This window comes from Podarcis gaigeae (genome assembly GCF_964106915.1).
Source record: "Podarcis gaigeae genome assembly, chromosome: 11".
Taxonomy (NCBI): Eukaryota; Metazoa; Chordata; class Lepidosauria; order Squamata; family Lacertidae; genus Podarcis; species Podarcis gaigeae.
This window is the reverse complement of record NC_139687.1, coordinates 49031967-49056855: the sequence shown is the minus strand read 5'-3', so window position 1 is coordinate 49056855 and position 24889 is coordinate 49031967. Positions and strand designations below refer to the sequence as shown.

The window sequence follows — 24889 nt, the reverse complement described above, 5'->3', positions numbered from 1 at the left end:
TTTTGTGAAGACTGTTTGCCCAGTATATCTGGAATGCCATCCCTAAATAAAATCATATCAATCTCTGGGCAGGGCACAAGAATTCACTTAAAATTCAAACCCTCATTTTTTAAAAATTCTAGTCTGTATTTATGCTTATTAATACATGAAAACTTTGAAGCGTTCAAAGTGCTTCACATGTATCATCTAGTTTACTGAGCTGGGGCCTCCACCTACAGCATTTGCATGAATCATGTGGAGCACCCTGCAAGCATCTTCTGTGATGCTATGTTTTGCTTGTAGCACAAACTGCATAGCTTTCATAGGTGGTGGGTGGGTTAGGAATGGTTGTTATGTGAACCAAGTGGCCAGGACAAATAGGTATATGGTTCATTTCAACTCTGATCTTTTCCCTCTCACTAACTTTATCAAGGAACAGATTAAGAAAACAAAACACAAAGGGGAAAATATAGCAAGGTGTCACTCTTCCGGCTGTGATTTATTCACTGTGAAATGGTCTCCCAGAAAAGAAAATGTGCTACCCTCCCAGGCTCCATTTGCACCTAGCTTACCATCAGGCATGTGATGAATGCAGGGAGCGATGCTTATTCTAGCAGATGTGATAAAGGCCAGGGCTTTCTGGTGCCTGACATTTTGCAAGACTATGTGGGAAAACAACCCCATGGGCAGTCTCAATAAGGATAATGTTGTCAACACTTACTATCAGGACTTTTCCCCGCCATCACGCCTTGGCACATTTCCTGAAATCTTTAAGTACCCTTGGCACTTAAAGAGAGAGGCGTTTCAAAGATTTTGGCGGAGTTCCTGGACTCCAAAGACAGTGCAATGAAGAATGCAAAGCAGAACTCAAAACCTGCCAATCACAGTAATGCCAAGCACTTATCACACACTTCTAAACTTTCATCCATAGTACTGACCTCAGTCTGAAAAACCACTAAAAGCAGAAACTCCCATAAACTATTCTTAGCTTTCCGAAATGAACTGTTTCTCTCAAGGCTTGCTTCAGGTATGTCAGCATTCATAAGCAATTGGTTATTTCATCGCCATCTTATAATGAATTTCAGAATGTGAACTCTGCCATGAGACCTAGTGTCTACCTCAGATGACTGTAACTGTAAGAAAACAGATTTCTGGCCCACGGGGTTGGAAAGATAAGCTTTAGAAAGCTAACAGTATGCCTCCTAAGTGTTGCAATGCTAGGAATCAGCACACAACTTCCAGAAGCCACAGTGTACAACTTTCCCTGCTAGTATTCCATGTGATTTGTATTTTCTTCTACTCCAGCATTCCACTAACATAGTGGTTCACACATTTTTAAGATGGTTCCTTAGAATTAATGCCAAACCATGGATTCTGAGTGGCTGCCAAACCAGGATTTGAAGCTACAATGCAACGTTGCAAACCAATTTGGGCAAATTATGGTTTTACATTAAATACCAAACAACCCAGAGTTTCAGAGGCATGTAACACCTGAAGATTAGGTAAGGTAAGACAAGAGAGGTGGAAAACTGCACCAATCATGTTTTATCTGTCTGGAACATAAATCATTATTTGGATAGTTAGTATAGTTTCTTTATCATTTGGATTACGTCTGAAACAATACTTTGTCCTAACTGACTCTCCATAAATCTTGTTATCAAAAATGTGAACTCAAAGGCATTGTGTGTCTAGTTCTGCCAGAGATGAGTTCGTTCGTTCGTTCGTGTGTGTGTTTAAATCATTTAGGTTTAGATACCCACAATACACAAAGATGTCAAATCTGTAACTCCACTTCCACAGATATCTCACAAAATTTGTACAATGGAAAGAAGGGCTGGGAGGAAATCCTAGATATGATTGTGACCTAATCCCTCTCAAGAGGGCAGGGAGGAAGATACTTTTCTTCTTCTTCTCATGTCCCAGTATCTGCAGAAGCAAAAGAAACTTTATTATGTGCCAGTCACAAGATCACTCCAGAGCTTTCCTTTGACATTGCTAAACCATAGAGGGCTGAAAAAAATCTCAGAATAGAGAGCAAACATTTGCCTTCATCTTCATCTCTAGTTTGGAATGCTAGGCTTTGGAGTTTCCTAACCTACTGGTTTTGGGGGACTTCAACGTCCATGCTGATGCCGCCCCCTCCTCACAGGCTCTGGACCTGGTGTCCTCCATGGCAACACTAGGGCTCTCCCAGGTGGTTTTGGGCCCCACACATCAAGCACATCCACACTGGATTTGATCTTTGGCGCAGGTATAGACGTGATCATGTCCTCCCTTGTAGAGGTGCCATGGTCTGATCACTACGAAAGCTCATACAAGCAGACATGAGCATCACACTACTTACAGGCTTTCCTGGTAGTGAGAAAATCTGTCCTCAAGTGTACTACAGTCATACCTCTTGTTACGTTTGCTTCATAATACGCTTCTTCAGGTTGTGTCCCGCGGCGACCCAGAAGTACCGGAAAGGGTTACTTCCGGGTTTTGCCACTCACGCATGCGCACAAAATGACATCACACGCAGGCGCAGAAGCAGAGAATCACGACCCGCGCGTGAGCAGACGCGGGTTGCGTTCCTTTCAGATTGCGAACGGGGCTCCGGAACGGATCCCGTTCGCAACCAGAGGTACCACTGTAATAGGAATTCACAGTTACATCATACATCATGGTGCTTTGAACACAAAATGCAAAATTACATGCTTGCTCTGTTTCAGGCACTTTCAAGATAATCGTTTATTTACTGTAGGTAAAAAGCTAGTATACAGATTGGGGATCCCTTTAAATTTCAACTACAGTTAAACGCCATCTAGTAATTTCTGCTTTCAATGTTAACCAAAAATTTCTACATACCTGCTCCACTATTAGTGTGTTCTGTTATTCAAAACAAAAAGGTCAGTCTTTTATTTGTTCAATGCATAATATTTACATTGTGAATGGAGCTAGAACAAGCAATGGTAAAGAGGTAATAAACTTTAAAAAGCCAGTTTATATATTTTACAATAATGTGCTAATCAGCATAATTGTATATAAAAATTAAAACATAGTAGAGCTTCCTACTACAGAAGTCGTAATTGGTTGAACTGTAGTAATTACCTGCTAACAATTTACATGCAACACTTGTTAAGATTGACAACTGATTTTTGTTTAAGTGTTAAGTTGATTAATGACATGAGACACAATTTGAACTTGTGTACAAACAGAAATTGAAGTCTGCAACCAAGAACTGTACTCATCACAAGCCTCTTCCAAAAAAAGGGGAGGGGAATGATAAAATGTTCTCATCATACAACAAATGTTATAAAGGCAACATACAAGAAGAATGTACCTGGATGGCACAAACTCCATAGAAGGAAAGGTCAGGCACGCACACATGCACACCTTTTTTTAATATGAGGCCCACCTTTCCACCAAGAGGCAGTGGCTGAAAGCAAATGATAGAAAGCCAGATGCACAACTAATTCAAAGTTGGAAATTTACTAAAATGTGCTTGAGTGTTAATATACAATTCTATATACAGACCACACTGGAATGTATCCCACCCCTTTGCAAAAACAACCAGACTTTTTGATACTAGCCTTAGGATTCAGTTATTTTTAAAGTAAACAAACAAAAACTCAATAAAGAGTTACATGAACAGCAAAATGCACAAGATGGCTGAACTATTTATTGAGTCGATCTGGGGATATTTTTGCTTTAGAAATTGTTTGAGCACTTCCACATGTATGTCTAAGAAGAAAAGGGGCAATCTACCAGGTTTTGTTGTGGCACCAATCACCACTCCATTTCAGCAGGATTCTGTGTGAGGTTCCAAAATAACCCTCAGTGATTTAACGGAACCTGTTCAACTGCACTCCAAAAGGCTCACTTCGGGCGATTCCAACATGCCTTTGTGATTTTAGCCAAGGATAATATGCTGCACTTCGCTGAGGCAGATGATACAGTTGGATCAACTTGAAACCAGATGCTTGATTCCCTCCTGGAAGTGCTTTCTGCATGAAACCATCCCAGTGGAAGAAAGGGGGGTTCAATAAAAACCCAGACACAGTAACTTAGATCTGATACGAAACAGAATGTCAATGTGGCCGTCAAGCATGTTGAAGAGCAGGAAGCTCTCTTGAACCAGCGGAATCCTGTAGTAGACACACACACACACATACGGAGAAACAGAACACACCACCTACCGTTCCCATGAACTAAAGCTTGAACAAGAGCCGATTTTCATCATATGAAGAGAGGTACAAGATGACAGAAAACATGAATCGTCAATAGAAGATAAACTGATTGACATGAAATGGGAAAAAGAACACTTGAGCAGTCTGATTGCAGTTATTTTGTGAATGCTGCTACTACAGCCCACAGGACCTCATTTGTGTTGGCCTTCATACATTCGACTTCAGGGTCTAAATCCAGGAGCTGCCGCACTCTCTTTGTGGCTAGGTCATACTGCTCATCCAAAAGGGGGGCAAAAGCGTTCTCAAGGACATCTGATGCATGGGCTAAGTAAATGAGAGCCAGCAAGCGCTTGTCCATGCGGTGGGGGTCATTCACCCATCTGTCAAGAACAGCTTCTTGAACCTTCTTGATGAGGCGCTGCTTAATGTTGTTGTTGGTGAGAGGGTGTGTGGTCATGTCAAAGAGGAGAAAGTTCTGTTTCTCTGTAGTCAAAACCCCCTTTTCCACCAGGTTTTTGGCTAATCGTTCACGTACGTTTCGTAACTGGTAGTGCAATTTTAATGGATTCCATGTCTCACCTAAAATAAGGCAAAAGAACAAACAAGCCCCTGAATGTTTTGCTGGTATTCTGTTGGTTAGCAAGGGTAAATGAGACAAAACAGGACACATTAACACAGCAACAGAGGCAAAGATGCAGTATTAATTGTCACGTTAGGTAGAGAAAGAATGCTTCACTTACTGACCAGCTGCTAAGATGATCCACAGAGCAGCTTGCAAATAGTACTTTGGATGAGGAGTTCCATGCTTCTAAACTAGCTAACAAGGAATGACTCCCTAAACTATTCCCCAAATAAACCTCAAAAGTTTCCCGGGGGATGTAATAATTTCCCCTGAAGTTTGTCACCTATTCTAATGTCAAGAAAAACTTTCTGCACAAGGCAGTCAATTTGTACCATGTCTGCTTACAGTGAGCTGTGTTGAGACAAATATGGTGACTATCTAAAGGGGGGGAGGGAATCAAAACTACTATTTGGAATATTCACCAAATATTTAAAAAGCTTTATTATGAAGGTTGAAGAAAACTGTGAAGGGCAGTTGCCTGTTTATCAAAACTAGAATGAAAAACAAAATGGAAAACAACAGTCTCCTAACATTCGAAATACTTGCTAGCTTCTGAAAGAAACTGGTATCTGTCTTATCGGAGTTCATTGAGGATAGAATCTTCATTTCAATTAAACTCTGAAGTTTATTCTATGCATGTTTCTGAAGTGTATGGGGTGTTAAGGGATGGCTAATACACACCACGCTCCTTTTGGGGCAGTTTATCTCTGCTTCCCATCCCGTACTCCGCTCTCAACCTCCTAGAAGTTGACAGCATGCAACAGTGGCCACACCCCGGGAAACAGCTTTGACCGGCCAGCTAAACCAGGTCAAGGTAGTCGATGGGTCTCAAACCCTTGGTGAGCTAGGGACTTCCCCTGCATGCGAAGATATGCTTCAGCAGATTGAACAGATGAGACCAACAGTGGGTCCAACAGTCAAGAAGGCAGTAGGACTGGGCAATATCTGATGAAAACACCACGATATATCACCAGCTAATTATAACAATATTTTGATATATCACAATACATATCTACAGCGGTGTACATATCTACAGTGGCAGAGGTCCCGTCGTACCTCCCCGCAGCGGTGGAGGGTGCGCTGCGCTTCCCTGCAGCAGCAGAAGGCCTTGCTCCCTGCAGTGACAGAGGGTCCCGCCATACCTCCCCCGTGGTGGCGGAAGGTGCGTCACACTTCCCAGCAGCAGCCAAGGGCCTTGACAAGGCTCCCTGTGGTGGTGGAGGGTGAGAGCAAAGCTGGAGACACCATGCCTGCAATTTTTTTGCAGAGTACCTGTAAAGTATCCTTCAGCTGTAAAGTATCCTACTCCCTGGAAAGCTGTTCCTTTTGTTCACTGGGTATATTGTTTTGTTGAAACACTTATCACCATGTTATTTTAAAACTGGTATTCAATGGTATGGTGATTTATTGCACAGCCCTAAAAGGCATTTACTGCACATGCTGTAGAGGGAACTAAGGAACAGATGGGGCTGGGAGAAGGAGAACTCTTGTCTTGCAATTATACTCATTCATGAAAAGGGCTTCAGAAGTAAACCCCAAAGAAAAATCCGTACTTGCTGCCTTGCGGGATGTCTTCAAGAGAAGAAAAGGCTACAAAATAAACCCTTTAACAAATCTGGAGTGAGTCCCTAAGACAGTTGGGGGTGCCTTGCATGCTCCCTTCCATCAACTTCTGCAGCCAAGCTGGTGCCAAACATATTGCTCTGCTTTCCTCTGGACCACATCAGCAAGGGCAAGAGAGAGTCTTGCCATCTGGGGAGCCCAGGACCTCCATACACATTGCTCAGGCTTGTGTCCTGGAGAAGTTATTTTGGTACTGCTAATGCAACAGAAACAATGCAGGAGGCAGCAGTTATGAGTTACCAATCTCTGCACCCACAGCAGGTGCTGTGATTCTCCAATGGTTTGTGTTCACCCCCAGAGGCACACTCCATTGTCTATCGAGGAAAAAAGGGTGTCAACAATAAAATTTCCTTTTTATTAAGTGACACTACCTGCACCTGCTAAAAGAGACACTATAGATAAAGTCACCGACCAAATTAAAACCTCCAACCAAATTAGTCTCATGAACAAAACATTTCTAAAATGCCCCCCAATATACTGTGTGCTATAAGAGAAGGCATAGGACATGCATTGGCACAAGGTGTTGTGAACCCGAAGACAAGCAATGAAGCATATTTGCTCCAGCAAAAATAAAGTGAACATTTAAAATAGATTTTTTTTTTAATCCATTTTGATTTTCCACAGTAGCTTGGCGACACCTTGTGACCAAACCTCCTAACTACAAGGAATTCTGAACAAGCAATTCAGACAACTATTTTGCGTTCAGAAATTGTAACTCTTCCTAGATTTGTGTAAACGTTTTACAGGACTCACTTTCTTATGATATGCAGAAGTGATGGTACATAAAGCTATCAGGATATTTTATCAAATATCAATCATATTAGTTTGCTTTAAGACTGAACACGTTTAGCCAACATGTCAGCCCTGTTAGCAGTACCAGCACCCTGTGGAATATGAGGGGTGGTGGCATGCTGAGAAGACTTTCTCTGTGATGGAATGTCTCCCCTGCCAGCTGCTCCTGTGTGAGGTATAGTGCAGTATGCTTTCTGTCAGCTGGTTAAGGCATACCTCTATACCTTTGGGGATGATGGACTGAGATTGAGTGAATGTTGTCCTTTCTGCTGTACTCTTAGTGCTGTTACAGTTTTAATTAAAGTTCTTTTATATTGTAATATTTTTTTTGTAACCCATTCTGGGACCGTTGGCAAATGATGGGCTATAAATAAATAAAAAACATTCTGGAAAAGCAGAATTCATTATGAAAGGCCATTATTGCCCACTGCAAATACCAGTCCCACCCTGAGGCTGAAGTCTGCTGATGTTGCTGGCCCAAGAGGGTCAAACCATGTCAGAAAGCAGGTGGACTTTGAAAAGGAAACCAACCCAAGAAGTTGCTGCCAGTGTGCAGATGCTAGGAAGGAACTACATGCAACTGAATGAGAGTCCAAATATAGTTCTTATCAAGGCGGTAAGTCCATACCTGGTCTGTACCACCTCAGACTGCGGGTATGGCTACTCTATACCTATACATAAATCAATCCCTGCTCACAGAAAAATAGCATGTCAGGGAGAAGACTGGGCTAGAATCCTTCCCCCTGATATTCTACATTTATACATGGAGGGGATTGCAGGGAGAACATTCAATCATGAGATGCCTAACCACTGTCTGAAGTGGAACAGACCAAAATTTATTTATTCTTTGAGTGAGAACTTCAGTGGGAATTAGGGTGACATTTGCAGAAATGCTTCTAACATAATGATTTGGGGGTTTGTCACACACAAAGGAATGCAAGTATGGAAATATGATTCAAAATTCTGCACAAAGGCATTGCAGGTTTTAAAACTAAAAGCACAACACACCCACGGAGTACATTTGGAAATGTATAGAGCCTAGTGTTCAGTAGAAACCACCAGGGAACTGCAAATGGTTTCCAGGAGTCAGGGGCAGGAGACCTCATACCAATCCCTGCCTCTCTTTTTGTTCCCAGGCAGCTTCTCTGCCCCACCCCCACCCCAAATTCCCACACAAATATCAGTGCCTCATCTTCTTTTCTGGCTCTCTTCCATTCACATCTCTAAATACTCTAATTTTGGAACCAGAATTGTGCAAAGTTTTCCCTAAGTGCTTACAAGCATTCTCTCGCTGATCTCAACTAGACTATTTTGCTAGTATTATCTACAATTGTACTAACCCCCTTTTATGGTTGGAAGGGTTGAGGAAGCAAATTATTTATGAATTACCTTCTGCATATATATCTCAAGGTGATATACAAAATAAAAGAAAAGTAACTAAAACAGTTAAAACAGCACAAAATACCATATTACCATATTTTTCCATCTATAAGACGCCCCCTATTTTTGGGAACTCAGATTTAAGAAAATGGGGGGAGATTGCCCAGAGTATAAGACACCCCCTAATTTTTGACATTATTGTTTAGGGGGAAAACCTAGTCTTATACACAGAAAAATACGGTAACTGCTAGACAACAGTTTATGACTGAAATCAGATTTCAACAAGAGGTTCATTCAGTGCTCACCTCACCTCTCTGAATGACTATTACAATGTCAGCTGCACTGCTAAAATTACTTAATTTAAGAAATTAACTTCAAGAACAGAATCTGATTTTCTTGAAAACCGTAAACATTGCCTCTGCCAGAAAAGCTCCAGGTTTCTCTCATTTTCATTAGTCTCTCCGTTCTTCCTCTCTACTGCTGAACAGCCAAAGCAGGAGAGAACACAGGAGTGTGTCACCGAGATATAAATATGCAATCCTAAACTCATTCACCAGGGGGTAAGCCCCACTAAATTCACTGGAACTAACTTGACTACATGAACATTACTACTAATCAACATGCTGCAAACATAGGCTATTTAATGAAGATGGAAGAATATTGGTATAAAAAGAACGAAGAATGGGAAATAAGAGCCAAGTACATACATACCGTGATCAAGGTAGTCAAAATACAAAAGGCTCAATTCACCTGACTAAACTTGTGTGTTAAGATTTCATGAAGTAATTAACACTGACCAAATCTCCCACACCCTCCCACTGTTGAATCTAAACCTGGTGATCCTGTATGCTGCTAAACAGCAGCTTAATTCTACTCCAGAGATAGTGAGAGCATTAACTATTTCCTTCCACCATTCCAACACTGCCATCCCCAAATTTATTCGACGGAACACTGGTGTTTAAATTTGATCTTCACAGCATCCAAAGTTGTTACTCATAATTTGGACAGAAGGCATCACTTGATAAGGAACTTATCAAGCCCTATGCTTGAAAACTCGCTCCTTAAAACCAGTGATGCATGGCAGCCCAAAAGTTTGTTAAACATTAAAAAATGTTAATTTCCAAAGATTTATCTTACCACTAAGCAGCTCTATCCAGTTCTGCACTGTTTCAGGAGGCTGTGTCTCCTTAATGTGCTTCAGAGCTTCATCAAGTAGAACATCCCCTGTAGGAGCATCTGATTTGCAGATCACCTGATAGGAAATATAAGAGTTCACTCCATCACCTCAAACTTTTGCTTTTAACTCTTTAAGCACCAAGTGGAGAAAAAGTGTTTCTCAGTACTACTTTTTTTATATCTTGAGGCTCAGTGTTGGAATATTCCCACTTCTTGAACCAATGTCATTGTTTTTCGGAAACCAAACCAAGTATCTTGCTTTTGAAAAGGAAAACATCTGAATCCATGGGATGGCAATGCTCCATATATACCACCCCATTCAAGTCAACCAAGAAATAAAAGTCCCAAACCATTCCCTCTAGGTACATTAGCATCCTTTTTTATTTAGAGAAATAGTTACTTCATGAAGAACACATTATATTAATAGCATACTACTTTCTGTTGCAACCTGAAACCACAGCATACAGGGCATATGGAGGAGAGGCCTGCAAAAGTCACATTTACCTCAAACAATGCCCAGAATAAATAAATACAGAGAGATAAGAGAGCTCTCCAATTTAAGCACTAAAACTTCCAAAGCTGCTGCAGAGGGAAAAACAGTGCCAATGGAGAGACATAAGAGAACTACGCACAATATCCAGGTAACAAATGAAAAACCAACAGAATAGATTCATTGTATTTTTACTGTTATTTTTATTCATAATTAGAATGCTCTGAGCTAGGATTATCAACCTGTGTAAGTTACCACTGTCACCCTTTTTCACCATAATGTTCTAGTTCCCTAAAAGGCTGTAGGTGATGCAGATATGAATCCATATCACTTCCCTTGACAGGAGAAAAATAATCATCTACCTGCCACCCTAAAGTCCCTTGCATACAGACAGCAAACAAAGTTATGGAGATTTGTCTGGAATGTCTTCTGTTCCCTGGCCCCCTGTACATAATACTTAAGAGAGGCCAATCTGTCAATAAACAATAATCCATTCCTAAACATACGCCTTGTGGTCATAGAGATAATTAGCATGCTTCACAGAAGCAATAAATCCAATAAAAGCCACATTAAATGTCTGTTAAAAATTTTTTGATGATGAAATAATTCCTTTAACAGACATTTTATTTGACAACAATCAAGCTCACTATAAATTTATATTATGGAGGATAGCAACAAAAAATGCCAAAATACTAAATTTAATAGACGTCATTATTTGGAGCCTAGAAATGCTAATTCTCTCATTAGATCTGTGCTCTCACTGCTTGAGCTCCAATTCCTCTGGGAAGCCAGTATTAAGGCCTGGCTAATGAATGTTTATTAAGTCCTTCACAACACTGAGGGAAATTTATACCATCAGATGGAAGAACACATCAGCCAGAATGCATAGAATAAAAGCCAGTCAGAGGTTTAATAGAAACTTGGTTTCTAAAGAATGGCCTAAGCATAAAACATAGGAGGATAATCCAACTAAAACATGCTCAGTGCAGAACCATTGAAATCAGTGAAAGTTACCGTATTTTTCGCCTCATAAGACGCACTTTTTCCCCTCCAAAAATGAAGGGGAAATCTGGGTGCGTCCTATGGGGCGAATGCAGGCTTTCGCTGAAGCTTGGAGAGCGAGAGGGGTGGGTGCGCACCGACCCCTCTCACTCTCCAGGCTTCAGGAAGACATCCGCAGCCTGGGCAGCCCTGCAGGAGGTCAGGCAGGGATGTCTAGGCTGTGGATAGCAGCCTGCTTCCTGGAGCGTCGGGCGCCCTGAAAGCAGAGCGCCCGGAGCTTCGGGAGCGCATCCGCAGCCCGGGCAGCCCTGCAGGAGGTCCAGCAGGGCTGTCTAGGCTGCGGATAGCAGCCTGCTTCCCGGAGCGTCGGGCGCCCTGAAGCAGAGCGCCCCGCGCGCCGGACAGACATCCGCAGCGTGGGGAGTCCTGCAGGGGTTCCCCGCAGGTTCCCCACGCTGCAGATAGCAGCCTGCCACCCGGCGGGCGGGGCGCCCTGAAGCAGAGCGTCCCGCCCGCCGGACAGACATCTGCAGCGTGGGGAGTCCTGCAGGGGTTCCCCGCAGGGTTCCCCACGCTGCGGATAGCAGCCTGCCTCCCGGCGGGTGGGGCGCCCTGAAGCAGAGCGCCCCGCGCGCCGGACAGACATCCGCAGCCTGGGGAGTCCTGCAGGGGTTCCCCGCAGGGCTCCCCACGCTGCAGATAGCAGCCTGCCTCCCGGCGGGTGGGGCACCCTGAAGCAGAGCGCCCCGCGTGCCGGACAGACATCCGCAGCGTGGGGAGTCCTGCAGGGGTTCCCCGCAGGGTTCCCCACGCTGCAGATCGCAGCCTGCCACCCGGCGGGCGGGGCGCCCTGAAGCAGAGCGTCCCGCCCGCCGGACAGACATCCACAGCGTGGGGAGCCCTGCAGGGGTTCCCCGCAGGGTTCCCCACGCTGCGGATAGCAGCCTGCCGCCTGAGGCAGACATCGGCCAGCCCCACAAGCTCAGGGAGGTGCAGCGCCCTTCCTCGACCTGGTTTGGTTTCCCCGACCTGCTTTTGGGGGGGAAATAAAGGAAAAAATTTTTTCCTTTATTTCCCCCCAAAAAACCTAGGTGCGTCCTATGGGACGGAGCGTCCTATGGGACGAAAAATACGGTAATTGTCCATTGATTTCATCGGCGTATGACTAACATTGGATGCCACCCAAACTCTTGTAGTACCAGCTTTAATATATCTAGATACATATTATTTATTTGGTATATGTGGTCCAATAATACGCACTTTGCTACTATGTATGAGGAACTCCACTGATTAGCACAAAATTAAAATATGATGGCCGAAGCTTTTTAAAAGCATAATACATCATTTTAAGCAAATGTCTGCTTCATGGTGACCCCAATTTAGTACAAGGTTACGGCATGTTAGTACTTATTTTGGAAAAAGCTTTCAGTACCTACAAACAATAAAATATCATTTGGAAACCAAACAAGGAGATTATACAGACAAACACACATACCCTCATTTACATGGGCACCACATGCATATGTGATATTGCGTATAATTGAGGCACCCATTGGAAAAGCCTGCGAACACTCTCTAAACCTCTGAAAACCCTAGAAAAACCCTTTAAAAAACCAGCACATGGCTGGCAACCTTGGCAGTTGCAGGTGTGCTGGCAGATGATGCTGCCCAGATCTCCTTCTCCCAGATCTTGATGGCATGGATGCTGGACATATTCCTACACATTCCTGCCAAACCTGTGTGCCACAGCACACACACCCATGCCTTCTTGCAAACAGTCCAGCACTTTCAGTTTCTGCTCTAGTGTGAAACCAGTCGCTGCTTCTTGGGTTTTGGGTTTGTCAGCACCTAAGGAAGATGATGATGCCTCAAAACACCTCTCCCCAAAAGCTAAAAAAAATCCTGACTTTAAAAAGCTCCCCCCAAAACCCACAAAAGATCTATTTTTTTAAAAAAATAAAACCTCAAATACATTCACCAGACACTCCTCCTCCCAAAACTCCTACAAAGTATGTGACAATTGCTCTCTCACAACCTCCTTCCTTAAACTCCAACTCACCACAATTATGGCCAATAAATAATGTAGCTTTTAGGTCTGACTCTTCTTAAAATCACCTATGTAAAATATTCTAGAAATAGTCAAGCAAGCTATTATATAACCTTGGTATTTCAAGGAACGTTCCTGCATTTCTGGCACACCAAAGAATCTTGGAAGCTCGATGGGGAAGGAAACAGATCAATTTCAAGATAATCATAACTAAATGCAGCTGAACATAAGCAATAACTGTCTACTTACACAAAGACGCAATTCTTAACAGCAAGGTAGTGTGGAAACCTTTCAAAACATGCTTTTTAAAAAAGGTGAGCAAAAGATAATATTGACAGGGCAGACTGCGCATACAACAGCATTTTTTCATCACAAGATCTCCTTAGAATAAATAAATTGCCTTCACATAATGCCAACAAAATCAACCGCAAAGAGCAACATAGACTGATTCATCTCCATAGTAGGCCCTGGATTCAGCAAACTGCATAAGCACTACATGTTTAATATTAGATATGTGGCTTAAGGAACTTAAAATTGATTAGATACAAGTGTTCTTGCCATCTCTTTACAAATACTGAAATGAGTATGTAAAAGGCTTGGTACAGTTTGAAGAATTGTATGGGATATAATTTTTAAGACCTACATGTCATTTTACCCTCCGATTCTTACCTTTCTAGTTAACAAACTTTTGCGTCTCATTCCAAATGCCTCCAGCTGAAGACGCCCTCTCAGTGCTAATTCAATTAACATGCAGCCACGCAGCCCAGAGGAAATGCAGTCATTCCAAAATGATGTATAACCCTGATGGGAAAGAAGTCTCTGTAAGTTTTCTTTTATCCATGTAAAAATAAATAATACTCATTATAACACTTTCAGACAAAAAAAAGAAAAAAGAAATCTGCCCTCTTGACATGCTCCAAAATAGCTAAAGAATTTAAGAATGAACTAAATACTGACGAACATATCCAAGCTTTTCCCCCTCTTTTTTGACTTCTAAAGTACAGTGATAAAAGCTTTCTAACAAGCTTTCATGAAATGTGATTCATCTTTACAGAGATTTTGAACTTTACTCCAAAATGTTAAAATATTGATTTCTTTCAATTTAGGCAGTCTAGTTTGAATGAAGTGGGTCTATTTTTCTAAGAGCTGGAAAACAGACTTTTATTTTCAGTTCACATGTAATTCCAAGTCAAACCATGACTTAGCCTTGTGAAGCGTGGCAGTAGAAGTGTAGCAGCTGAAAGCTTTGTTCCGAGAATCCATACTTTTGTTTCTTTGTGCTAAGTCATGGTTTGGCTGAGAGTTACATGTGACCTGAACCAGACATCTCAAAATATACTTGTTTCAAATGGTTCATTTTACCAGGCTTAGGATTATGCATTGCAGGGGGTTGGACTAGATGACCCTTGGGGACCCTTCCTACTCTACAATTCTATGGTTCTATGGTAAATAGTTGCAGGAATCACAAGTTCAGTAAAAACAAAGAAGCTTCGAAACAGGTATACTTCTTGCTTCACAAGAATTTGCGGTTAAAGCCACAAAACTTCACATGCTGAAATACTTTATTCTGGTTGAAGGAAATTTAAACCAATAAAATAAACACTATCAAACTAGCTCTAACATTATCCTTACAATGCTGGCCAAGGAATTTTTAACACATCTTTTCCTCTTTCCACAAAATAACATTTTATCATTTCAAAATGCCTGCTTTTCAAACCAAAACATTAAAATACTCTGTACATTAAAGGTGTCTGTACACCTTCAAATATGCTGTCAAAATAAAAGAGAATTTTCCCAACATATTGTAGATGTGAAAGTTTTTGAATTTCACTGGGGCTGTTCGGTACCCTTGACTGCCTTTTTTGTGAATGGAATGTGTTCTTGAATTGTGATGCCTCTTGCTTGTCTGAATGGTGGGTGGGTGTAAAAACCGACTTTTGTATGGCTGGGATATATGTAGCCTACTGGACAAAGCTAAGAGCCACACCTATGCTTCATTCAACTTTGCCTCTAACCCAGCCATCCCACTCCAAATTTACCTTGTAGTCCAAAGAAAGATTTTGCAAATCATTGTGGTTTTGAAAATGTTTATTATTTTATTATTTACAAATTCAGTCTGCCTGCTAGGTTGTTTTTTATTGATGATAGGTACAGCGAAGCATCCTCAGGCAGCAAGCACAGCATAAATTTCTAATTAAAACAAAAAGATGAATCTTTTACCTAAATCCACAGGTACAACAAACCTCTATGCTCAATTAAGACTCTGCACATCTGACTCTAAATTAAGATAGGTCAGAAAGCTCTATGTTGGAAGTTTAAAACAAAGAAAAATATTTATACATAAAGTATAGGCAATCATAATGACAAAAACTCAAGTATTAATGCAAAGTTCCTGTTAAGTCACAGTAGAATCCAATGTAGTGCTAAGACAATTATCTCATCAATGTAAGGATTTCTGCTTGTGCAACTACCCCATGTGCCCCCCAAATCTGTTCTGGGGGCTCCTCTAACCCTCCACAGAAGAGGTGCAAAGGGAGATGTATTTCCTACTGATTTTACAATACAAAACTGCAGTGTGAACTGAGAGGCATATACTTGTACAAGCTCCGCAAATTTTGGAATATGTTCCCTGGGAGAACAGCTCAGAGGCTATCAGATGTTGTGGACCACCACTTTCACCAACACAGAGAGAGGTCTGCAGGCAGTGTTCAAAACTCCCATTGTTTTAGGTGCATTTTTAGACAGACAATTTCATTAGTGCAAGCAGTTTCTGAGCTCTGGGAGCAGTACTGCACCTAAGATTTCAGATTAAAACTGCAGTGTGGAAGGAAAGGAGGACCTTTTTCTGCCTCCCCACTTCCAGCTACTCTCTGAAGACTGGAGAAGAGGCCCCCTTAAGAATATTATGGGGGTGGGCAGGGGAAATACTAGACCATGTGAAAAATGAACTTATTTTAGCTGCAGTTCATTCATTTCAGATTTGTATTCTTGTTATGAAAAAAGTGTGCCTATATATTCTGTTGTTGTGCCCATAACCTAGGTTTAAGGTGCCATTTAGCTCCTAGCTTTCATGTCTCTGTTTCTGACACGGTCTGCAGGCACTCTGCCAGGTCTGCCACTGCCACTATAAAGCAGTGCTGCACGACTGACCTCAAAATGGGGCATTCCAGTGTGCAGTGTCAGGGAAGGCCTTGGATCCACTGAATCCAAAGTCCCCTCAATGCCCAGACACAACCCTGGAGCTGCTTATCTCTCTCACTAAAGTCAATGGTGGAGCAGGAAGGGGAATTTTTAAAGAACCATGACGGGGTGGAATCCATCCTCCATCTTTTGCCCTGACTGGCATGAGCTATCAGGGCGGCTTAGGAAGTTGTGGCTTCTTTGCCACAGAATCTTCTCACCACATTAGGACTGTCTTAACTAGGAGAATTCAGTATGTTAGGAATGAAATTGCAACCAGCAGAATTACATGAACTGCAAAATTAGCTGCCTGCATCGTAGTCTTAATTTTCATGAAGACAACCTAAAAATGATGAGAAAGGAAATGTCATAGCCCAGGAAGCAAGCAAAATAAAAGTGAATCTTAATCTGAGGAACAAGTAGTCACCAACTCAAATATTTCAGTTTAAATACTTCTGTTTGTTGGAGGAACTCTTGAGCTATCGCTGAGTGACCACTTAGTAATTATATGTATGCCATTGTAGCAGGAAACACCCCCCCAATCATTCAGTTTGTACAAACTTTACACACTCATACTCACACACTACATACGCTGCTCTTCTGTTATAAATTCATAGAAAATCAACCATACATCGGATTTGCACTGTTCCACTTTTATTTTACTCCATGAAGGAAGGACTACAAAATGGGGAAGGTTTGATACAGGGCAGCCATAATCCCTTGACCATACCAGCACATCCACAGAAGCTCTGCCCAGTTGCTATGCCAACCCTGATGGTCCTAGACAGAAGACCATCAAAATCACAAAAAACTTGCATATGGGAGTGAATTCAGCACAGACTGGAACAAAGGACAATAATCAGCTCTTCCCTCTGGGGGCAGGAAACAGCAAACTCCCCTCTGTCCCCTGGAAAGTACTCATGGGGAGGGGGAAAGGGGGAACCAGCCAGGTGACAGGACACTCAGGTTACCACCACAACTCCTCCCTCAACCCCTCCTTTCTGTGATGTATGCATGATGTTTCTGGGGGTGGGCTTGATCTACAGGAGGGGAATTTCAAAAGTCTTTATAAGACCTTGCACACCAATTTTTTCTGTGTCCTTCCTCTCTCCTGCAAGCGAGGGGAGCACCCTGTTGCAACAGTTCAATAAAGGCCAAGCCTACAGGCTGCTGTTTTGCTCCAAGTTATCCTGGTTGGTGTCTTTGTTTTTGTCCAAGGGAGCCCTCGGATTTTTCCGTTAACACCATCATGAGTTTCATGGTGGAAGAAAGTTGATATAATGTAAGAAAATAAATATAAATATTTATAGGTAAAGGTAAAGGTAAAGGTACCCCTGCCCATACGGGCCAGTCTTGACAGACTCTGGGGTTGTGCGCCCATCTCACTTAAGAGGCCAGGGGCCAGCGCTGTCCGGAGACACTTCCGGGTCACGTGGCCAGCGTGACAAAGCTGCATCTGGCGAGCCAGAGCTGCACACGGAAACGCCGTTTACCTTCCCGCTGGTAAGCGGTCCCTATTTATCTACTTGCACCCAGAGGTGCTTTCGAACTGCTAGGTTGGCAGGCGCTGGGACCGAGCAGCGGGAGCGCACCCCGCCGCAGGGATTCGAACCGCCGACCTTTCAGTCGGCAAGTCCTAGGCGCTGAGGCTTTAACCCACAGCGCCACCTGCGTCCCATAAATATTTATACAGCACACTAAATTAACAGTGTACTTTGGTTTTGTTTATTAAATGTAGGACAATGCATGCACTAAGGCTACAACCTGATGCACTTACTGGGAATAAAGCCGCACTGAGCTCACTGGAGTTCATTTTTGCCATAAATGCCTGGTTCACACATCACACTAACCCAAACCATTACTTAGCACAACATGCAAGCGCTCAGGCTTCCAGGAAGGATAACACAGATGCTTTGCTCCTCCCCAATCGTTTTGCCGCTGTACTCTGCTAAGTTACAGTATAGTTTAGTGCGTCATCCGAACCTGGGTTTGTGGTTTAGCTCTCTTGACTTACCATGAGTCATAAACTAAGAACACACTTTGATTACACAGCTACACAGCTTCATTAGCAAAAATAAGGCAAATATAAATTATGGAAGCAAAGTGTATCTGAGTAACAAGTTGAAGAACAACTTTCAAGCTCCCAACTTGAGTCAAAACTAAACTAAAATTATTCAAATACTAAAACTTTTCTCTCACTCTCTCACACACACAATCATGATTTTTCTTCCCTCAGGCCTCCCACTGTCATATCTATTCAGCACTTTGCTGTGAAAATAATACCCCTCTTCCCTCACTCTGAGATGCAATTCCTCTTCTCCACTGGCTTCCTGTCCAAATCACAGATGCTTTACAAGCTCCTTCAAAACCCTTCATGCCCCCACTCTGCCCATCCTTATCTCTCTGTGTTTATTTCCCAACACATCCCTGCCTGTGACCTTCGCTCACCGAGATCCACCTCCCTCAGCATCCAAAGGTCTCCTGCTCCCTGAAATGACTCTGTCCAGTTTTCTTTGCTGCCTCTTGTCTCAAACTGCCTTCCAGAAAGAATGTCTCTGTGCAGCCACCTTTATCTCCTTTAAATCCTTCCCCAAAACTCATCATTTCTAGGAAGCCTTTAGATAAGCGCATTAAGATCAACAATGAAACTCAGTTAGTTTTTGCTATGACCTGATGCTTATTGGTATGTGGCAACACAGAGGTAAACATTTTCACTTCAGGCACCAGTATTGTAGAATGAGCTCCCTGCTGAAAAACAAAAGGCCCCATCAGTATTGGCATTCCACAGAGTACTGAAGACACACTTGTTTAAACAAGCATTCCCCTGATCTCCTTACTTGAACCTCCAGCTTTAACTGTTTTAATTTTTGTTTTAACTCTTTAAAGGACTTATTTTAGTGTACATTTAAATGGGTGTTTATTTTACTGTTTTGAAAAAGATATTTTATTGTGTACTTTATTTATGTGTACAGGTATTTTTTGTAATTAATTTTATACTTGTAATCTGCCTAGAAGCCACTTTGACAATTAAGTAATATATAATTCATCATGGTCACACACACCCTTGCCCCAGTCCTGGATGCCCTACTATAACTAAGCCAAAGCATGTATAACTAAAGTAATCATATATTATTCCACTATTGTATCCTGTCTATACTTCCTGTAATAAGCCACTTGGGGTAAGGAAGGACCTGTCACAATTATTTTGTATGCATACAGACAGCACTATAAATAATAAGTTAGAAACCCCCACCCCCCTGCAATATTGTAGTGTTTGTCCCTCTTTCAGCTGAAAGCAGTGTTATCTAAGAACCACCTTACTCTGAGGGAAGCGGATACAGCGGATCCATTCCGGAGCCCCGTTCACATCCTGAATGGAACGTAAAATGCGTCGGTGCGTGCCGCGTTTTGCCACTTCCGCGCATGCGCTGACTTCATTTTGAGCGTCTGCGCATGCAGCGAAACCCAGAAGTAACATGCTTCATTATTTCCGGGTTGCCGCAGAGCGCAACCCGAAAGTGCTCAACCTGAAGCACATTCAACCCAAGGTATGACTGTATCTAGTTTTCAGAAAGACACCCCCCAACTTGTTTTATCAATTTTATTAGTTTTAATCCAACACCTACAAATTTGGTGTTTGAAGAACACATTATCTGGATGCAAAGTAGTAGTACTCCTTCTGTCATCTTTGGAACAGTGTCCTTCTTACAAAAGTTGTGCTACTTTCCTCTCCAAAACAATTCTCTCCCCATACCATTATAACAAGAACAAGCAAAATATTTTGCTTTATCTATTTTCACTGTTCATTCTTTTGACAATGGAAGCAGAATAGCAAGTATAATAGCAAGAAGAGCAATGCAATTCTTTCATTAACTCTTTTGATGAGTCAATGAATTATGAATTATGAGTCTATGAATCTGATCTGCAGATATATTTCTTGCTGGAAAGAGGAAAAACTGGTTCAATCTTCATGGGGTCAGTGCAGACTAACACATGATAGCACATTACAATGACCAGGAGCTGCAAAAAGGTTTCCTCCTCCTGCTCAGCAGTAGAAGGAATTTATGGCTGTGACCTGTAAGGAAATATTTGCATTGCTAAGAGATGGCTAAGCTGTAACTTTGTGAATTCCAGGGAAATTCACCTCCACACCAAGTCTCTGTGTCTAAGGTTTTGTGTGCATTATTTATCATCAGCTTTGTTAAAGCTTTGCTTTCAAAAATAAACAAATTAAAGCATATATACAATCAAACCAGAAATGTAATAGTATCCTTGATGTTATAAAGGCATTTGTGTTATTCAAAAGTCAGTCAGTTTTACTTTTAATAGCGATACTAACAAAGCAGAAGGCTTTTTTACTTTTACTTTGCTTTGACATTCCTTAGGGTTATTTTATTCCAGCAAGAAGGGGTTGCTTCTTGTCATACTGTTCACTATTGGTACAGTTGCAACATTTAGCCAAGTGTTAATGAACCAAAGGGTTCGTATGTGAGCAGCAGAAAAGAATTACATACCCTTCACTATGCATCTCTCATGTGCTCCAAAGAATGCCATCAGTTTCCTGCAAACTGTAAATTAACTTTCACTAGGATAAGGACCTGATGCCTACAAAGTGCCACAACCGGTGTGTCATTGTACCATCTTTTAAGAAATAGTAGACTAGCAGTTCTTCAAAGATGATGGAAATTTTGCCTTCAAAAATCCCCATTACTGGACTTTATCTAACAGAAATTAGTATTACGAGCCTACAGAACATAAGTCAGACTGGGGACTGTGATATCCCACTGAACTCATTGGAGATTATTTAGTTCATATAATTTGGAAGAGCTTCATTTCAATCAAGGCCTAAAGAATGTGCTTGGCTTAAGCTGTAGGTTTATCTATGTTTAGCTCATACAGTATTGGGCTATTTACCTATTATTTAGGCCATATATATTAGGAGTGAGGAGCTTAGGGCAGATGAAAGATGGTTAATAGAAGGTTGCCTCTTAGCTATGAAGCTTAAAGGACTTAGTTCAGCAGAAGACCTACATATTGTCTCTATACCTCTTAAGTCTCACTTTTTAACACTCTCTCTCTGAACACACCCCTTTGTGGCTTCCCTCAATTACAAGAAGATTAATACATTGCATAAGACATTATAGAAACAAATAAAAATGAATCTCAAGGTGCTATGGGTGCCTTATATGAACTGTACACATATGCTTGCACTGTCAAAATAGTCTGCAAATAAGTAATAACTAATGACAATAAAGCTTGACTTTATATCGCAAAATAAGTACAGTATTTGTTCCAAAATTTGGAAGCAACCACAAAGGACTGACAACTATTATCTGAAATTCATCAGAACAAACAGTACTTTTGAGGACCGGACTACAATCATTATTGTTAACTGAAACTCAGAATACATCAACCAACCACAACAATCTCGCTTATTAGAGAAGTTTGCAATGGCTGGATCCAGTCATCGAATTATGCTTTGACAACTGGAAACACCTCCTTAGCTTGCATATGCCTCCCTCCCACAGTTTAGATAAGCCAACCTAAAAACTCTAATCTAAACTCTAATGAGCCCGTAACATGTTTCTCAGTATAACCTAATAAAAACTACAGCAGAAACCCTCAAAAGCCTGGAGATGAAGTATAGAGTAATGTACAGCAGCCAAGCTACAAGTGGATGACTTTTCCAAAGATTAATGAACTCTGGGAAAGAGTGCATATGAGCATGATCCTTTATGTAAGCCCATGCAAATACACTGTGGGGTCAAAATAGAAGCCAACACCTATCATGAAAAGGGCAGTAAGTTTTATTCTACACAGGTTTACAAACTTTTCCTCTACTAGGTATCCTAAAGAGAGCATCTTGCTCAAGATAGTACTACACTCACTAATAAGCCTGTAGGATGTCAACCAACCCATTCTGCCTATCCAAGTTTGTTTCTTAAATGATGTAAAATGTTTATAAGCATACCGTGTGAGTCATGTGTTTTTCTGCAAAAGAAGTACATTTTAAGTTTGCAAAAGGTGTTTTTTAAAATTCCTAAATAGCCATATGAACTGCAGCTAGAACACTACAGTCATACCTCTTGTTACGTTCGGTTCAGGTTACGTTCTTTCAGGATACATCCTGTGGCGACCCAGAAGTAACGGAACAGGTTACTTCCGGGTTTCGCCGCCCGCGCATGTGCGGATGCTCAACATGACACCACGTGCATGCGCAGAAGTGGTGAATTGCAACCCGCGCGTGCACAGACGCAGGTTGCGTTCTGCTTCTGTTGTGAACGGGGTTCTGGAACGGATCCCGTTCGCAACCAGAGGTACCACTGTATAAGAAATTCTCAGGCGACTGTTATGGCCCAGTTGTTTGAATTTACTGAACTAGCAAGTAGGTGCTTAGAATGCAGCATACCGACTATGCCAGTACACAGTTCCTAAACATAAATGTTCAAAAAAACCAGCTATTAACAGTATTCCAGTCTGAGAAAGTCCAACTACATGGACCTCTGCTCTTAAGAAACTTGATGCCCACTTTCAAATTCTATTCCATCTTCATATCCTGTTCTTCTCGCAAGATTCTTCTTCTTCTTCTGTATTTCTCATATCTGATTTATTGCCATATACAGTGGTACCTCGGGTTAAGTACTTAATTCGTTCCGGAGGTCCGTTCTTAACCTGAAACTGTTCTTAACCTGAAGCACCACTTTAGCTAATGGGGCCTCCTGCTGCTGCCGCACCGCCGGAGCACAATTTCTGTTCTCACCCTGAAGCAAAGTTCTTAACCAGAAGCACTATTTCTGGGTTAGTGGAGTATGTACCACTGAAGTGTATGTAACCCAAGGTACCGCTGTACAGTATCGCAGTTTGAGAATTGGACAGAAAGCTGCAGTGGGGGATGAGGTGGGAGGAAGGGGTTGCCTTGCAGACAATATGGCATGCTGGGGAGTGTGTGTCTTATATTTCCCTGCCAGCTTTCTGGCATTTTTTTTTTTTAACTTCCATTCTGACACTTGTGTCTCGTTCGTTTTAATTTGTTTTTAGGGTGGCCCTGAAAGGCAGCATGCAAAGCCCTGGGCACAACCACTTTTGTTTGTGTCAAGAGACGCCCGCCTACCTTAACCCCTAATCGCATACACAACACAACACAACCTGCCAGCCAAGGAGCCCCTCCCCCTCAGACATCCACCAAACCCCGTAGCAACCTCCAGGCCCCTCGACCGACACCACCCCTCACTTTGGCCTCATAATATCGCCCCCCAGCCCCACATACACAAGGGCAACCCTGGGGGGGGGGGCCTTTCATGTCCCCATCTCACCTCACAGAGACCCCACCCCACCTTCCCGGGCCCACCCCGCCACCTTCCCCCGCTCGCCAGGCTGCGGGCCCCGCACCTCTCGGTCCTTGAGGCCCAGCAGCAGCACTTCCTCCATGAGCGTGAGGCGCGTTTCCTTGGAGTCGCCCTTCTCGTCGTCGCCCTGCTCGTCCCGCCGGCCTTCTTCCTCCGCGCCTCCTCCGCCCCCCCCGCCGCCGCCGCCCCCGGACGCCCGCTCTTTGTCGGCCGCGGCGGCGCTGCGAGAGGCCTCGGTCCGGCGCTGCACTAGGCCCGAGTTTCGCTGGGTCAGGGAAGTCATGGCGGCGGCGGCGGGGGGCCCCGGGAGGACCCTGCTGGGAAAGCTGGGGCTGCGGCCTCCCTGCCGCTCTCGCTCGCTCTCTCCGCTTCCCCCACTCCGGGCGGGAGCTGGGGCGGCCCCAAGCGCTCAGGGAGGGGAAAGGGAGGGAAGGGAGCGGGGGAGAAGGAGCTGGGCCAGCCTGGCTCCCCCTGCGGCACCAGCGGCGGCGGCGGCAGGAGCACCTTCTCCTCCAATATGGCGGCGCGGGCTGACGCGCCAGCAGCTATAGCGGCGGCGGAGGATGTGGCAGGAGGAGGAGGAGGAAGACTCTGGAGGCGCCGGAAAGAGAAAGATGGGGGGGCGGGGGCGGAGAGGAAGTTAAGTTGGTCAGTCAGTCGGCTGCTCAGAGGCGGCGGAGGTAAACTCTGAGGTAAACTCTTCCCCCCGCTAGCCCTCAGGAAGGGGGAGCGTGTTTTTGTTTCTGTATCTTCTGTTGGAGTCGCTTTTTAAAACTTTTTTTTATGGTGAGGAGTACCTTGTGAAGGAAAGCGAATATGCAGTATACTCTCTTTTTTTGGACAAACGTGAACACATACACACACATGCCCAGGACATTTTGGCAACTGAGGCAGACCCCAAAATGGCGCCCCCATTCCCTCACACCAGGTGAGGGAAGATCTGCATCAGGGGTCAGCAACCTTTCTCAGCCGTGGGCCGGTCCACCGTCCCTCAGACCACACGGTGGGCCGGACTATATTTTGAAGAAAAAAATGAACTTATTCCTATGTCCCACAAATAAACTAGAGACGCGTTTTAAATAA

General features: G+C 43.1%; 1 protein-coding gene across 1 annotated transcript; it reads right to left on the bottom strand.

Moving 5' to 3' along the window:
• Nucleotides 1–2680: 2680 nt before the first annotated feature.
• GOLPH3 (golgi phosphoprotein 3) lies at nucleotides 2681–24394 on the bottom strand. The gene is made up of 4 exons (XM_083702928.1): nucleotides 23850–24394; nucleotides 13950–14081; nucleotides 9703–9817; nucleotides 2681–4727 (listed from the first exon to the last, which is right to left on the bottom strand). Exons 1-4 carry the CDS (start codon nucleotides 24087–24089, stop codon nucleotides 4303–4305), a joined length of 912 nt encoding a protein of 303 aa, XP_083559054.1. The 5' UTR covers nucleotides 24090–24394; the 3' UTR covers nucleotides 2681–4302.
• Nucleotides 24395–24889: the final 495 nt, after the last annotated feature.

Bases quoted from the DNA above. Each gene is read 5' to 3' on its own strand.
- GOLPH3 (XM_083702928.1), bottom strand. From the start codon at position 24,089: ATGACTTCCCTGACCCAGCGAAACTCGGGCCTAGTGCAGCGCCGGACC. The intron at 9,818-13,949 runs GTAAGAATCGGA...ATTTCCTATCAG, and splicing joins AAAGTTTGTTAACTAGAAAG to GTGATCTGCAAATCAGATGC. The intron at 4,728-9,702 runs GTAAGATAAATC...GCCTTATTTTAG, and splicing joins CTGGATAGAGCTGCTTAGTG to GTGAGACATGGAATCCATTA.